Source organism: Poecilia mexicana, unplaced genomic scaffold, assembly GCF_051168715.1.
Source record: "Poecilia mexicana isolate PSO_F unplaced genomic scaffold, ASM5116871v1 scaffold_9, whole genome shotgun sequence".
Classification (NCBI taxonomy): domain Eukaryota; kingdom Metazoa; phylum Chordata; class Actinopteri; order Cyprinodontiformes; family Poeciliidae; genus Poecilia; species Poecilia mexicana.
Window position 1 is genome coordinate 1,304,624 of NW_028263378.1, and position 15,489 is coordinate 1,320,112.

Here is a 15,489-nt window from a genome sequence, read left to right on the forward strand (position 1 = left end):
TGTGTCTTCATTAATGGTGTAACAAACACTTAATCATTTATGAAGTTATGATGAAATAAATAATCTTTTACTGTTACTGAACCTCAGAGTCCATTTTTAAAGAATCCCAAACACAGTGAGGATAATTTGATGCTAATGCCTCATTAGCCTTGGTGGATATTTATTGGTGGAATCCCAGATGAGTCCTGAATCAGCAGCAGGTTTTCATGTTATCAGGTTTGGAAATGAAGATTTGGAGAATCACCTTCATTTGTTCAGGAGACACAAACGGAAAACACCAGAGAATCAGCGGAGACAAAGAATGAAAAAGTTTGAAGAAGTTTAGAGTTCAGAGCAACACAACCAACAACTTGCATTTAGTCAAATAAGTTTTATTCAGAAGACAATATTAATTCAGAAACTGGTATAAAAATGTAATAATTGATTTATTGCATTTTCTCCTTATGTCAGATTAAATAGATTTTTTAAAGAAATATTACCTTAACTCATAACACTCACCAACCAATCAAAATACTTGAAATGGCTGCAAAATATATCCACAAATAATATTACACATATTCTGTAACCCTTTAGGAAAAATATGCATAACTTTAGCACCTTGTAAAATTTAATTTTCCACCTTCAAAATATTGCAAAACTTCTATTAGCACATTATTTTACTGATGCAGAAAAACTTACACATGCCTTTGTCTCTTCCTGACTGTAATAAACAAAAATTACAATAAATCATAAATTCATCATAAATTCAGAAGAGCCACAGGATCACCTTATTACCCAGTTTCCAATTATCTCCTTTAAATAATGTGTTTTACTGGCTGAGGTTTTACAGTTTGTAGGTGGGAGGAATTAGCAGCTGCTTTACTCAGCTCAAAAATTTGAAGGTGCGGTTTATAGTATGGTGAGCTCTATAGTCCAAAAAATACGGTAATTGGTTTTAAAATATTTTTTCAAAATTAATTATCTGCAAATAATGTCATCTTCGAGTGTCTGCTGTAGTAGTGGCTAGCGGCGTAATGATGTGATTTTCTTACCACTAGATGGCAGTAGGTACAAAGCATCTTACATTAAAACAAGAGAATTAGTGATGCATGAATGTTACAGGTGAGAGCATCGTATCTAGCTGTGACGACAGTGATGAAAAGACAGTGAAGCTCAGCAGTAGTTGGAAAGAACATGGGTCCATTTCCCACAACATGTCTGTGTGAAGTGAGCTTCTCAAGCCTGGATACTATAAAAACTGAAACCAGAGAGAGACTGAGAGCTGATGAGGAAGAGCTTTGTCTTTCTTCAGTTTCTCCCAGGAAATCAGTTGTTTTCATCCAAATATGCACAGGTTTCACACTAGATGGGTAAAATATACAGATATTAACATTTTGTACATGCAACTCTTCGTATTGTAACAGTGAAATCTTTCCCAAATATTATTGATTCTTTCAGAATAAGAATTATTTTCTGTATTCTGGCTATAACAATGCTTGTGGATTAGTTTGTAAAACACTTTGAAGTTTTCTTTAAATTTAACACCACAATGTTGTGGGACTGTTCAGGTGTATTTTTGAAGTGGACATGTTACGTGCAATTTGAAATAAGAAATGTAAAATGTGATAAAAATACATTTTTGTGTTTATTTGATTCCTATTCAAGACACTTTGATAAGAATGACTATATATTGTTCTTTGTTGCACAACACCCCCCCCCCCTCTCTCTACTTCCCCTTCTGAGAGGAGGGAGATGTTGCTCTCCAGCTCTCCGTCTAACGCAGAGGTTCCCAAACTGTGGGGCGCACCCCCTAGGGGGAGCGCCGTGTCATTGCAGGGGGGGCGCGGGAAGCCGTCTGGATGAAAAAAAAAACAAAACATGAACACTGCATGCTCTGGGTTTTTACCTTAGAATGGCCAACTCTCTGTTATTCCTATGTCAGTTTGATACAGTAGAGGCTTCCACACTTCCCATATCTGTGTCCTCTGTCACTTTTATCAGCAGTTAAAACTGTTTAATCCGTTGTTAACATGTTGTAACCTGTTTTTCCGAGCCGCCTTTAAACTCAACATGAGCGCTACGCCGCTCGCGCTGGGTTTCCACCTGTGAAGGAGACCTGCTGCTGCTGGGCGGAGCTACGTAGGTTTGTGTTAGAATCACGGCAGCAAACCAGCAAAACGCAAAGAACTTTTCACAGTTTTTCCCTCCAAACTAACCGACTGAGTTGAGTAAAGCTGCTGGATGCAGGTAATGTTAGCTAAAAGATGACTAGCTAATGTTAGCTAAAAGATGACTAGCTAATATTAGCTAAAAGATGACTAGCTAATATTAGCTAAAAGATGACTAGCTAACATCAATACAGAACCTTAAGCTTAACAAGTACCTTGTAGGCTACCGATGTTGGTGTCTATTTTCAGCTACGTACATTCATTTAGCCCCCAAAAAAGTCGATGCCCCCCCGTCCCCCGTCACACGCGTCGTTTCAACCAGACAGCCATTTGTAATTCATAGGGGGGGGGGGGGGTTGCAGAAAATGTTTGGAAACCACTGGGGGGGCGCAGAAGAAAAAGTTTGGGAACCACTGGTCTAACGGGTCCGAGAAGCCTCTAACCCCTGAGTATTACTCCAGATGAGAATATAGAGGACATTCTGTTTAAGCTGGGCGCAAGAAAGACTAGCCTGGTTTCTAACGACCTTCATCCAGATGTCCCACCCTTTTTCACCCTGTGAATTAGCCAGATAGAGCAGCCCACAATCAGCCAGCTTCACAGAGCACAGCTGTTAACGGTCGCTCTTTCTCTTATTACAACTTGCACTTGTTACTGAACCAGGTTGGTTTTAGTTTTGGCTAAAAGCAACCTATAAAACATTTTCCACTTTCTCCTCCCAGAATCAAACTTCATAGCTATTTTACAACCATCAAAGAACTTTAAGGTGACTCATTAATTGAATGTCCACAACATCTTTTAGATTTTCTTAATGCTAAGTATTTTATTAGTAAGGCAATTTTGCAAGGGTCAGTACAGCTTAAATCAGTAGCCGAAATAATCAAACAAGTAAAATCAATAATCTAGCCTATCTTTCCCTAATGTTGACACTGTAAACTAAAAAAGGGAAACTTTGAGAGAGAGAGGGACAGAGTTTGGCATTTTGAACCCCAGAACTGGCCTGATGATGAAAAAGGTGTTGCAGCAGCAGGAGACTCCCAGTACAGGAAGAATACTGAGTCAGAGCGGCAGATCTCGGGCCTCAGGGTGACTTCCTCATGCGCGTAGCGGTCCTCAGCTTCTTGTCTTGCGGCTCTGTAGCTCCTTTCTCTTCGTCTCACGATCTTTCTGGTCCTTCGAGATGTAGACGAGCTGGTCTCATGGAAGGAACACACCAGTTCTTCCTCTTTGCCTTTGTTCTTTGTCTTTATCTTCATCTTTGCCTTGGTCTTTGTCTTTGGGGTCCCGAACCCAGCTGATGAGAGAAGTGCAATTTGAAGCCACATGTTGCGGGGCTAACGGGTTGGTCCCCATGTGCAGAACAGTCTTCGGCTCTGTGGCTCTGGCTCTTCTTCAGCTGCAGAGTTCTTTGTCCATCTCGATCTTGGCTCGAAGCTGCCTGAAGGATCCAACCAAAGATTCCTCTGTTGCAGCCACCTTATAAAGGGTTTATCCACCCTTTTGGTGCATTTGCATTGGCTAGCTTTGTTGCTGTGCCTGTTTCATTGGCTGACTGCTTGGACCGATAATCTCATATCCATGACCATCTTGGGACATGATGTCTGTACTAATGTCCCAAGTTGCTCAACAGTCCTTTTGTGTCTAATCTTTTCTTAGGTAAGTTTTAAGTTTAGCAATAAGGCCTTGGTCACCTCCGCTCTCCCATCAGTTCCTCCTTCTCCCTGACCTTTAACCTGCCATCTACCTCTAGCACAACATCAGTGACCTTTAGTTACAGTTACACACTTTTACCATTTCAAGTTCAATGTTAATCACATTTACAACCTTTTAGTTTCTCTGATTTAGCATTCATTTATAATTTTATAACCATTACTTATTAGTTACCCTTATTATAATCATGATGTGAGTTATTACAGACATTTCTGAAAAGAAACCAAGAATAATTCATTATTCTAATTATTTGATACCAAAGTTAGTTACTTGTTTCACCTGTAAGTACTTCCATAAGTATAAGAGTAAGTGTTAAATATTCTTATAATCAAACCAACATCAACCACTGGTTAAACCAATATTAATTATTGTTTTAATCATAAGTTATCATTATTAATTTAAGTATTTTACTCTGGGTTTTATCCAATTACTCAAAATGTTTAGATTTTATTCTTTAAACCTTTAATGCCTTGAAATGAGCAACTGAACTATTTTTATTCACTGCAGGCTGGAAACTTCCTCTTTCTTCAGGAAACCTGCTCTTCCTGTTCCATGACTCTCCCTCTGTCAGACTATGATTTTTTATGATTAAATAGAAAAAAGTAGAATTAAAGCAAAGTTTGCAGGACACAATAACAACCCACACAACCAGATTAATTTTATTACCGTCTGACTCTACTGTTGGGTCTTGATGTCACCTGTGTAATCAGTTTTAAAGATAACTTTATTTATTGTTATTATTAAACTAAAATCTCCAACATGGAGAAGTGGGATGAGCTCGACTTTTCTCGACAATATGTAATATAGGCGGCTACAGAGTATCTTTGTTTACATTTTTGGTTGGTGGTGTGCCTCGTGATTTTTTCAATTAAAACAGTGTACCTTGGCTCAAAAGAGGTTGAAAAACACTGGTCTAAGTGATAAACAGTTTACTGTTTACATACAAAACTTTTATTTTAAAAGTAAAATATTTCCTGAAACACAATTGAAAAAGGTTTGATCATAATTTATCTTTGGAATGAAATTACTTTTTTTTGTTTGAATAATAAAGCCAAATTTCCCTCCATCTGTGTGAATAAGCAGTAAAAGTTACTGTATGCTATTTTGATGGAGGCCAATGGTTCCACTCCTAATAATTGATGCTATGTTGTGTTTAATTTAGACCAAATTTCTGACCAAACGTTTTGTTTCAGTTCTTCATTTTAGTCGCATTGTGGCTTTTAGTTGAACATTCTTTTTGGGTAGAGAGAGACTGGCATCTTTCCTGTTCAGATAGAATGTGGGGATAATGTCTGTTTGTTCCTGATTTCTATTGGGGATAATGTCTGTTTGTTCCTGATTTCTATTGGTTTAATTGGGGTTGGCTAATTGTTTGCTAATTGTACTTTTCAGGGTGTGTCTCCTCTGCAGGGTGGAGCAGCAGGAAGATAAAAGCTCCATCTGCTGAAAAGCTCCTGGATCAGATCAGGTCAGTTAGGAGGGATGAAGCTCTGAGGAGTTTTAATAAGTTATTCTTTATGTGGCAGTATGCCCTGTAGGCTTTGAACGTACCACACAAGTGCCTGAATCTAATTGGTTGTGGCGCTGGCTGCCTGTATATAAAGGGCCCTCCCTCACCTGGTTGACATCACGTTGTTTTCCTTCCGGTTCAGACTTCGGTGTTTGTTGGTGCTGCACGCTAGCTGCAAAAACAATGCGCTTAACGACGCTCTGATCACTGATCAATCGTTCTTCTGGCCGCCTGTACAAGCTCCCAGTTCCTCTTTCCCTGCTAGAGGCACTACTTAAAGAGCTCAAGTGCCGTTGCTGTTTGTCCTTGGCCGGCTGTTTGCCCGCTGTTCTGGTTGTCCCCGACTGGCGGTCCGCCTGTCAGCTGGATAACCTGTCGACTGCCTACCTGTCGTCCTGTTTGCTGGCTTCAGGCCCGCCGTCCTGGTCGGCGTAAAGCTGGCTCCTACCACTCGTCCAGTGTGGCTGATTTGGGCTGATTGGTGATCAGCTCGGACTATCTTTCTACTGCCGCTCTGAGTGGCGTCTGCTACAGCGGATCGGTTTCTCCCCGGACAGACTCTTAATTTGGACTATTACTGCTTGATTGATTGTGGGCTGAACTGCATAATTGTATTGTCCGTAATTTGAATTTCTCTCTCCTTTATTTTGACAGGAACGGCCAGCTCGTGGTGTTGGTGGTGGACTTTCCGGGTGGTGGTACTCCTTCTGGTTTGGTGCACGATTTTCTTTTGTTTTTGCCTTGTTTCGTTTGCTGTTTCTTCTCTTTTTGGGACACTACCCCGAATTTCACTCCTCCCTGAGTTGAGCCAGAACTGACTTTTAAATGTGTGAGTGGTTTTAAGCTAGTATTTTTGAACTAAAACAATGGTAATAAATAAACTTATTGAATTGTGAGATTGTCTCAAGCCTCATCTGTAAGCGGGTCTGTGTGCCTTAAGGTAACTTTTAAAGTGGAGTCATTATAACCAATTTTATCTTTACTAAAATAGTGCTTTTGAATTTAAGTTGCCAATTATCACACTGCTCCCGCCACATTTAGTTCTAATGATTTGCATACATGTCATTATTTATTGGTACCATTTATTGTTTTGTTAGGTTTGTGTAAATGTTTATTTCTTATATTGTTTTTTTCAACCATTTCCTGAGTAGTGAAACCTCATCTCAGTATAAAATCTCTCTCACCATGTAAGGCACATGTGTCAAACTCAAGGCCCGCGGGCCACATGTGGCCCGCCATGTCATTTTATGTGCCCCCCCCCCCCCAGCATTTTATAGGCCGATTGACTTAAAATAGGTTTTGAGCACGAATTGACTACAAACTACATCTCCCACAATGCATTCCGATTGTTACCAGCCAACATTACGGCTTCTCGCCACTAGAGAGCAGCAGAGTCACCTCAAGCTGCTTATTGATTTTCCCAGCGAATAAATTGAGACATCGACAAGCTAACATCAAAACGTCCAAGAAAAGAAACATCGATTTACAAGTAAGACTGAATGAAGATGTGTGAGTTGGTGTCAGGGCGGCAGGTGGCGCTAGACTGTGAAATTACAATCATATTGGTTGCATTTTATGTGGTTTAGTTAATTCACTGTGAATCCAGATCCCATCACAAATTAAGCAGTTAAATGTATCTACATTTTTCTCGTGACAAAAATCACCTCAATAACTTAATAAATTAATTAAGCGACTTCACTTATTAGCATCACTTCACCCGCTGGGGTCTGAACGCACTTCCTCCTGGTTCCCATCTGCAGAAAAATCTGCGCTAATTCATCATAAATAATTTTTTATGATCGAAATACTGAAGTTTGGATAAACAATAAAAGTTTCTCCAGAGCTAAATAAGACAATTTCAATTTCAAATGCTATTTCAGGATAAACCCCAGAAAAAAAAATTAGTTGGAAAATGTCTTTTTGTTTTCATTCAGGTTTAAATTTCTCTGTAAAACCTTTAAAGACTTTAACAGCTCAGGAAGTTGATCAAAAGATGCTGAATAAACATCAGTCATGCATCTATTCCTAATAAAACATTTTATTTTATTATGAAGTCAGATTTTTAACAGTAATGTCATTTTATATTTAATATCAGGTAAACTCATTGACCCTCAGTCTATATGAAGATGGTTTTGAATCATGAATACAGTGAGACCAACCCAATCAGCCCACAGCGCCCTCTAGTGGCTCCTGCAGATGGATTTGCAAGTTTAAAAACTTTAATTAAATGTTAATTAATTAAAACCCAGTGATTTTGTTGAACTTGTTTCTGTCCAGATCCTTTCAGACGGACGGAGCAGGTGGTTGAATCGTGTCGACCAGCCAATGGAGGAGAAGGTTAGAAACATTTACGGTGAACGATTCCCGGACCGGATTCATCGTATTCCTGTTTGCTGATCCACATCTCCTGGAAGGAGGAGAGCGAGGCCAGGATGGAGCCGCCGGTCCAGACGGAGAGCTGCCTCCCATCAGGAGCGACGATCTGGAGACATGAAGAAACAACGGCCTAGTTAAAGTATCTGATCAGTGGTTGGTAAGGAAAATGAACCATCTGTACCTGGACGTTCACGCCCGGCGGGGCGAGCCGAGAGATTTCCTTCTTCATGCGATCAGAGAATCCAGAGAACAAGGTGGAGCCTCCAGACAGCAGGATGGTGGAGAAAAGGTTTTTACGAACATCCAGCTCACATTTCATGATGCTGCTGTGGACGGTTTGATGAACTCCAGAGGAGTCCATGTCTAAAAACACACAGACTTCAGTCAACCAGGGGGAGAAACTAAAAATATTCACAGTTCAGAGAGACTGAAGGAGGAGAAGGAAACGAGGAGAGAAAACAGATCTCTGTTTAAAACCGTCTGGATTCTTTCACTCTGTTTTCTGTTTCTGCAGTTTGGTTCACAGTTGATCTGTTACAAACCGATGAGTTCGGGCTTGAACAGCGCCTCTGGGCAGCGGATCCGCTCCTCGCCGATGGAAACGTCTCGTCCATCTGGAAGCTTGTAGGTTTTGTCCAGGGTGGAGGAAGAAGCCGCCGTCTTCACCTGCTGGTCGAAGTACTGAGCCACGAAGCAGAGCTTCTCCTTCATGTCGGTGACGATCTCACGCTGACCTGAAACGTTACGGAGACCCATGAACATCCTGCTGTCCGGTCAGGAGATCAGCTGAAGGTTCAACAAACCGGCGGCGCTGAAGCTGAGTCCTCTGCTGTCCAGGAGCTTCAGCAGGTAATCGGTCAGGTCGGCTCCGCCCAGGTTCAGGCGCAGGACGGCCTGAGGCAGAGCGTAGCCTTCGTACACCGGGACGACATGACTGCAGCCGTCACCGGACTCCATCACCATCCCTTCAGGATGAAACATGATCAGAAACCTGGAGAAACATGAACTTACAGCAGCAGGTCATCCACCTGTGGTCCGGCCAGAGGAGTACATGGACAGGACCGGCTGCATGGCCAGGTACAGGGCAGGAGGGCTGAAGGCCTCGAACATCACCTGACCAGACCAGAGATGTTAGGAGGAGCTCTGGACCTGAACTGGGTCTGAACCGTCAGACCCGACTCACCTGGGTCGTCTTCTCCTTGTTCGGTTTGGGGCTGAGCGGCGCCTCGGTCAGCAGGACCGGATGCTTCACTGGGTCAGCATGAAGCTCTTTGTAGACGTGATGCCAGATCTGCAGACACAACAGAGAGAAACTCAGAGTTTCTGCTGCAGAGGAGAGAAAACCTTCATCTGCTAATGTTAAAAACATCTATAATTTCACAGCTGTGTTGTTTCCTCTGGATAAGAAATGGGATTAAAATCATGAGTAAATAATCTTGTTCACATGATAAGTCAGTAGAAATGATGTCAGTGTCAGAACCGATCCTGGATCAGTCGGAATGGAACCGGTTCCTCTCCTCACCGCCTCCATGTCGTCCCAGTCCACGATGACGCCGCGTTCGATGGGATTCTTCAGGGTCAGCAGGTCTCTGCGACTCAGAGCTTCGGCTCCTATGAATCTGTCCTTCTGTCCTCCAGCCGCGTCCTGCAGACAGACACGTCATCTACCCACCGCCTCTCCTTCAGCCCTGAGACGCAGAGTTGACCTCTGACCTGCCTGGGACGACCGACCACTGACGGGAAAACGGCGCAGGGACCATCGGGTCCAGAAAAACCAGCTTTGATAAAACCGGAGCCGTTGTCAATGACGACAGGAGCGACTTGTTTCTCCATTTCTGAAACAAAACATTCAGATTAATGCTGCTTTTAGTTTCCTTCATAAGTTAATGAGAAATTTGAACCCTGACATTTTCTCACATGTTTAAAAGATTTAATTAATCTGGTATGATGAACATAAAGGAAACATCTGGACTCCTGTGGATCATAGACTCTAAACTGATACATAAAGGTATAAAACTGTTTTAGAAACCATGAAAAAGTAGAAAGTGAAGCATCAATAATGACTGAAAAGACGAGCAGCAAACAGGAAAACAAAGGAGAAGAAAATCCAACATAAACAGTCAAGATGGTTCTACAGTGAGAGGCGATAATAAAACTCACAAAACTGTAATCAGGTCAGAGTTCATCTACTGCAGCATTATTAAAGATAAATACATGTGCAGAAAATAACATTGGAGCAACAAAGCTGGTGTATGAACAAGATGCCTCACTTTAACACATTTCTAGGTGTTTCTGTCAGTTTGTTCTTCATTACATGAATTTAATCACATTTAATGTAGAAAATCCAGTAAGAGCAGCAACACTTCATCATGATGTTAAAATGCAGCGTTCTGTAAACTTTCCCTCAAAATGTTACCCAGTTAAATAACTGAGTTGTTTTATGATGAAATGGATCATCGAGCTCCGGTCCAATGGTACCAAGCCCAGTTATAAAGACCAGCTTTAGTCAAGATGGAGTTAAAACAAGATTAGTTCAGTTTTTTAATTAGGTTGTTAAGAAAAATTAGTTAATGAGGAAATTCTGCCCATAATCTGTACTGGGGTCAGATTATGGTTCTGCTGGGTCCGGTCCTCAGAATCAGTGGGTCAGAACCAGAATCCATCCGAGTCCATCAGCCAGAGCAAAAATCATTTCTCCTCATATCACAGTGTTAAAAACTTCAGGTAAACAGAAATGACTAATAAACCTAAACTAACATGTATTTAATTAAGAGTCTCTATTAAATTATTCTTCATTTTCTCTATTAAAACACAGAAAAACAAAAACTGACCTGCTCCAGATGAGCTTCCTGCCTTACCTTCCTGTAGGTGAACCGATAACAAATGAACAAATGAACTTTGTTCAGTTTTTAAGTCATATGGACTCAGGCGGTGAGAGCAGCCCGCCCCCTGCTGTTCAGTGTTTGTAACTGCATCCAGAGCCCATTAAAACTACAGTAAAATCATTTGAATTCATAAAAGGCTCGTTATTGAAATATGCTGAGTCATTCTTAATAAACTCTTTTTGCTGTGGAGTTCAGTGAGACAAACTGATTATTAACTAAAGCAGAGAAAGAAACTCGATGCTTCCTGCAGGACTTTGACCTGAAAACATTTCTAGTATCATGCAAACTGGCCACCAGGGGGCGTGACGGAGTGAACAGACTTACTGCAGAGAAACAGGTGAGCTGCTGCAGCTGCTGCAGCTCCTGCTGCTGCTCACCTGTTCATGCTTATCTGTGCTGGAGGACATAAAGGGAGAGTCTGTTTGATGAGCTTCCTGCCAGCTGGAGTAAAGTTAAAATAATAAATCTGTATTGGTTGTAAAATCTCATCAACCTTCATTTCATTAGTTCAAAAGTCACAGTAGATTAAATATTGCTGGAAACTCAGTGCAGCTCAGAATGTGAGAAAAATTATTTTCCTGAAGTTTTTATGATTTTATTTGATCTGTTTAGATCTAATCAATAGTTTGTCATGTTTTTATTTTATTAGATTTTCTCATTATTTTCCAGTTCTGGATGGTTTTATTTATTGATCTTTGTTTTCATTTTCTGAAATATGAACTTGTTCATTATGCTGTAATTAGAGAAAGGATTTTAGGCTGATTTGTATTCTAACTATTTATTTAGTTTTGCAGTTTTAACCACATTGATCCTGTTGAGATTTGAATATTTTTGCCTTACATGAGTTTTTGTTAAAATGTATTTAATATCACAACATGCCTTCATGTTTTATTGCATAGGAACCAAATGTCCATGTGATCCGACCACAGCAGGTTTACTGTCTTTTTAAACTGTTACTTTCTTCCTTCTGTCCATCAGGACCCAGTGGTCACCTGAGCGGTGGATCTCTGCAGCTCCTCCAGAGCCTCCTGATTAACGCCTTCCTGTCAGTCCAGGTGGATTTCACGTCTTTGCTGGATGTTCTCTGATAAACTGAAACCAGAAAAGTTCGATTCGTACTGAGATTAAATCTCAATCACTCTGTTTCTTTTCTCGGTTTGGTCTCTGAAGGAAAATGTTTGCTCTGCATTTTATCAACAGGGATCAGAGTAAAAGGGGCTACATAAAAAAAATCTGCCACATGTGAAATATCTGAATATATTTAATATCTGCAGAAACTCTCAGATCTCTCCATCATGTCGTTCATCTGGGTGAGTCAAAGGTTTTTTCCTCCATGTTTGATCAGAGATGATTTTCTGGCTCAGCAGAAACTTTATGGCAACAATCTCAGTTTTCCAGATAAAACGACTGCAGTCACGTTTCCTGTGAGGTCATTTATGACTCTAACGCTCCACCTGCTGCTGTTTTAGTATTTATTGTAAAGAACAGATCACTTTTCATGACTCATTCATTTTAATAAAGTAATAAAACTTCAGGTTGTTTTATCTCAGGACTGAATGAATCAGCAGCAGTTATTTCTCCTCTCCTGATCTCCAGGTTAAAGTCTCATTAGCATCTTTACTATGTTTCCTCCCTGAATCAGTTACTGAATAAAACATGAATACATCTTAAACCTTTACTGCAGCAGAGACTCCTGGGGTCACCAGTTGAAGGTCACCAGGTCACCAGCTGAAGGTCACAGCTGAAGGTCACCAGCTGAAGATCACCAGCTGAAGGTCACCAGGTCACCAGCTGAAGATCACCAGCTGAAGGTCACCAGGTCACCAGCTGAAGATCACCAGCTGAAGGTCACCAGGTCACCAGCTGAAGGTCACCAGCTGAAGGTCACAGCTGAAGGTCACAGCTGAAGGTCACCAGCTGAAGGTCACAGCTGAAGGTCACAGCTGAAGGTCACCAGCTGAAGGTCACAGCTGAAGGTCACCAGCTGAAGGTCACCAGGTCACCAGCTGAAGGTCACAGCTGAAGGTCACCAGGTCATTTAAAGACAGGAAACACTCAGACCAACATCTCACCTGCTGCAGGTAAGACGTGTCTGTCTGAATGTGATTCACCTGACCCCCTACAGCAGCATCATAAGGTGGGACCTGGACCTCCACAGGGCCCTGGACTCCAACACGGTTCTGTCTGGAGGAACCACCATGTCCCCGGTCTGGATCCAAACTGATACAACGTTTTCACCTGCATGCTGTGGATCAGCAGAGGTTCAGGTTCTCCAGGTCGTCTCAGACAGGAAGTTCTCCATCTGGACCGGCGGCTCCATCTGGACCTCGCTCTCCTCCTTCCAGCAGATGAGGCCAGGAACACGAAGAGTTTGGACCAAACATCACCAGAAGTTGTTCTGATCGGCTCAACCAGGGATTCATCTGCAGAATTCATCTAAAAAGTATTAAATATTATTACTGCTGTTAAATCCTCTGACCTCCAATAAACAAACCTCTTTTTTTGTTTTATTAGTGATATTATTTATTCTAAATGCTTCAGATTGTTGGTTAAAGGAGAGTTTAAAACTTTTAAAATGCAAAGAAAGACATTTTTAATAATGTTCATTTATGAAACTGTAATGATGGTGAAAAATGGAAAACTGGCAAAAACTGGGATGAAAATGATTAAAGAATTTATTAAACATAAATACAGTAAGAAAATAAACTAAATCATTGAATAAAAATCAAAAAGCTGAAACAATATAGATCCATTAAAGATGATATAAGGTGACAGACAGAACTCTGGGAGAAGTTCAAAGGTCGGGATGATGCAGAACCGACCCGGCTTTAATCAGAACCAGAACATTCAGTCTGACCCCCTGCTGGGTCTCTGTGGTTCTGGGATCCAGGTTGTTATGTTCAGATAACAGGTTGTAACAAACCACAGGATTCTGGACCTGATTAGACAGAACCAACAGAACCAACAGAACCAACAGGTCAGAGTTCTTCCATTAAATCTGCTTTGGTCGATTAAAGAGTTAATAATTATTCAAAAGGAGCAAATTTATGTTTAATCTGCAGTCAAATCAAGATAAACGTTAATCATGTTTCACAGATCAAATTATTGATAAAACGATCAGATGCAGATAAAAATCGTTGTTTTTGAAATGTTTGACCTGTTTTCATCCTGGTGGTGCGTTCAGGAACACGACTGTTCAGTTAGACAGATCAGTGTTCAGAGGATGCTAATGCTAACAGGAAGGCTAACATAAAGCATCAAAATCCAAACACGTCTGGATGATTTCAGGTCACCGGATTCAGATTTAATCACAGAAAATTATCAGAATATTTAAACAAAATGTTGGAAAAGTTTTAATAACTTCAGATCAGAGTTTAAATACGAGACTGAAGCATGAATGTTATTATATACAGTGACATTAAAAGCAAAGTAGATATGTAGAATAAAAATAAATAATTCAGTAATAAAACACAATAAAATAAATAAAGAGAATTATGAGAAGTTCTGCTGTATATGAATGGAAAATAATAAATCATATTCAGAGTGATCTGTTATTGAACATTCCTTTAATATTATTATATTAATTTTGAATAAAATGCAACATTTTTATAAGTCTGGATTTCTTTATGTGTATTTTGCACGTTGCTTTTGGCTGTTGCTCATGGAGACATTTCAGTATCTAAAACTAATAGAAAAAATTTAAACAACCTGGGTGTGGACTGTTGGAAGTTAAATTCATGAGCAGTAAATATTGTGTTAATTATTAGAATTGAACCACAGAAAACAAGGCAGATGAAGCCTTTAAAATTGTGACACTTTTTATGGGTCAAATAGACTCAAAATTGTAACAGCAGCTGTGCGGGGGGCCCAAACACATTTTTTTGTCAGGGGGCCCAAGATTCCTAGCAGCGCCCCTGATACCGATATCTGAGGTTTAGTATCGAACAATATGATCAGATTCAGTAAAACAGCTGAATGACTTAAAACTTGTATTTTTTTAAACAGACATAAATGTACTGAATTATAAATTAATTTTATAACACCAGTGCAGACACTAAAACACACCAACAGGTTTACAAACATGGAAAAACAAATTGAATTGATTCAGTTTGGAGTAAAACAGCCAATGAAGAATAAATAATAAAGAAACTGAAACTGACAGAAGCGACAGATTGACTAATTTTGTCGCTTGGTAAAAAATAAACTGCAACAAACAGAAAGTTCAGTTAGGAATTGTAAATATAATGTAAAATAAATAAAATTTGACTACACAGCATAGAATTAGACTGAATAGATCTGTCCTTCTGGATCTATTGTTACTGATTTAATGGGGATGTAAAGTCCCAGATCACCACTCTGCCACCACCGTGTCTGACTGTAGAAACGATGTTCTGGTTCTGAAACGTTTTTACTGCAGATGAAACAAAAACCTTCCAGAAAAATCATCAGAACCAGAAACTGATCAGCAGATTTACTGAAGGAAACTCAGTAAATTCAAAGCTTTGCATTAAATTTATAACTTTTCAAAAGTTTTGGAAATTATACATTGTTACAAAATGATTAATGGAAATTGTAGAAAGTTTAATAAATTTTATTCTATTTGTGCCCCTTTTTCAAAGTTATGATTATAATTACACCACATATAATCATATATTTAGTTCTTATTTTATGAACTAAATATATGAATCTTTAAGCAGAGTGTATAAAGTTATACACATTTGTCTAATTTTATCGTTGAATGAAAAGTATAACTATCATTAACACACAAGTTGTTTTTATTTTAAACCAAAAATAATTTCACTTTTTCTTTTCTGCATGTTTCTCAAACACCTGAATGTTTTTCTAAAACAGGATCTGAACC

The 15,489-nt window shown here is 39.9% G+C and overlaps 1 protein-coding gene across 1 annotated transcript; it reads right to left on the minus strand.

Annotated features, from left to right (window-relative positions):
• Window positions 1–7,389: 7,389 nt before the first annotated feature.
• Window positions 7,390–9,596, minus strand: LOC106909031 (actin, cytoplasmic-like). The gene is made up of 8 exons (XM_014975324.2): window positions 9,457–9,596; window positions 9,266–9,388; window positions 8,927–9,034; window positions 8,772–8,856; window positions 8,547–8,708; window positions 8,286–8,477; window positions 7,925–8,106; window positions 7,390–7,849 (listed from the first exon to the last, which is right to left on the minus strand). The coding sequence occupies exons 1-8, from the start codon at window positions 9,574–9,576 to the stop codon at window positions 7,706–7,708; spliced, it is 1,116 nt and encodes a 371-aa protein (XP_014830810.2). The 5' UTR covers window positions 9,577–9,596; the 3' UTR covers window positions 7,390–7,705.
• Window positions 9,597–15,489: the final 5,893 nt, after the last annotated feature.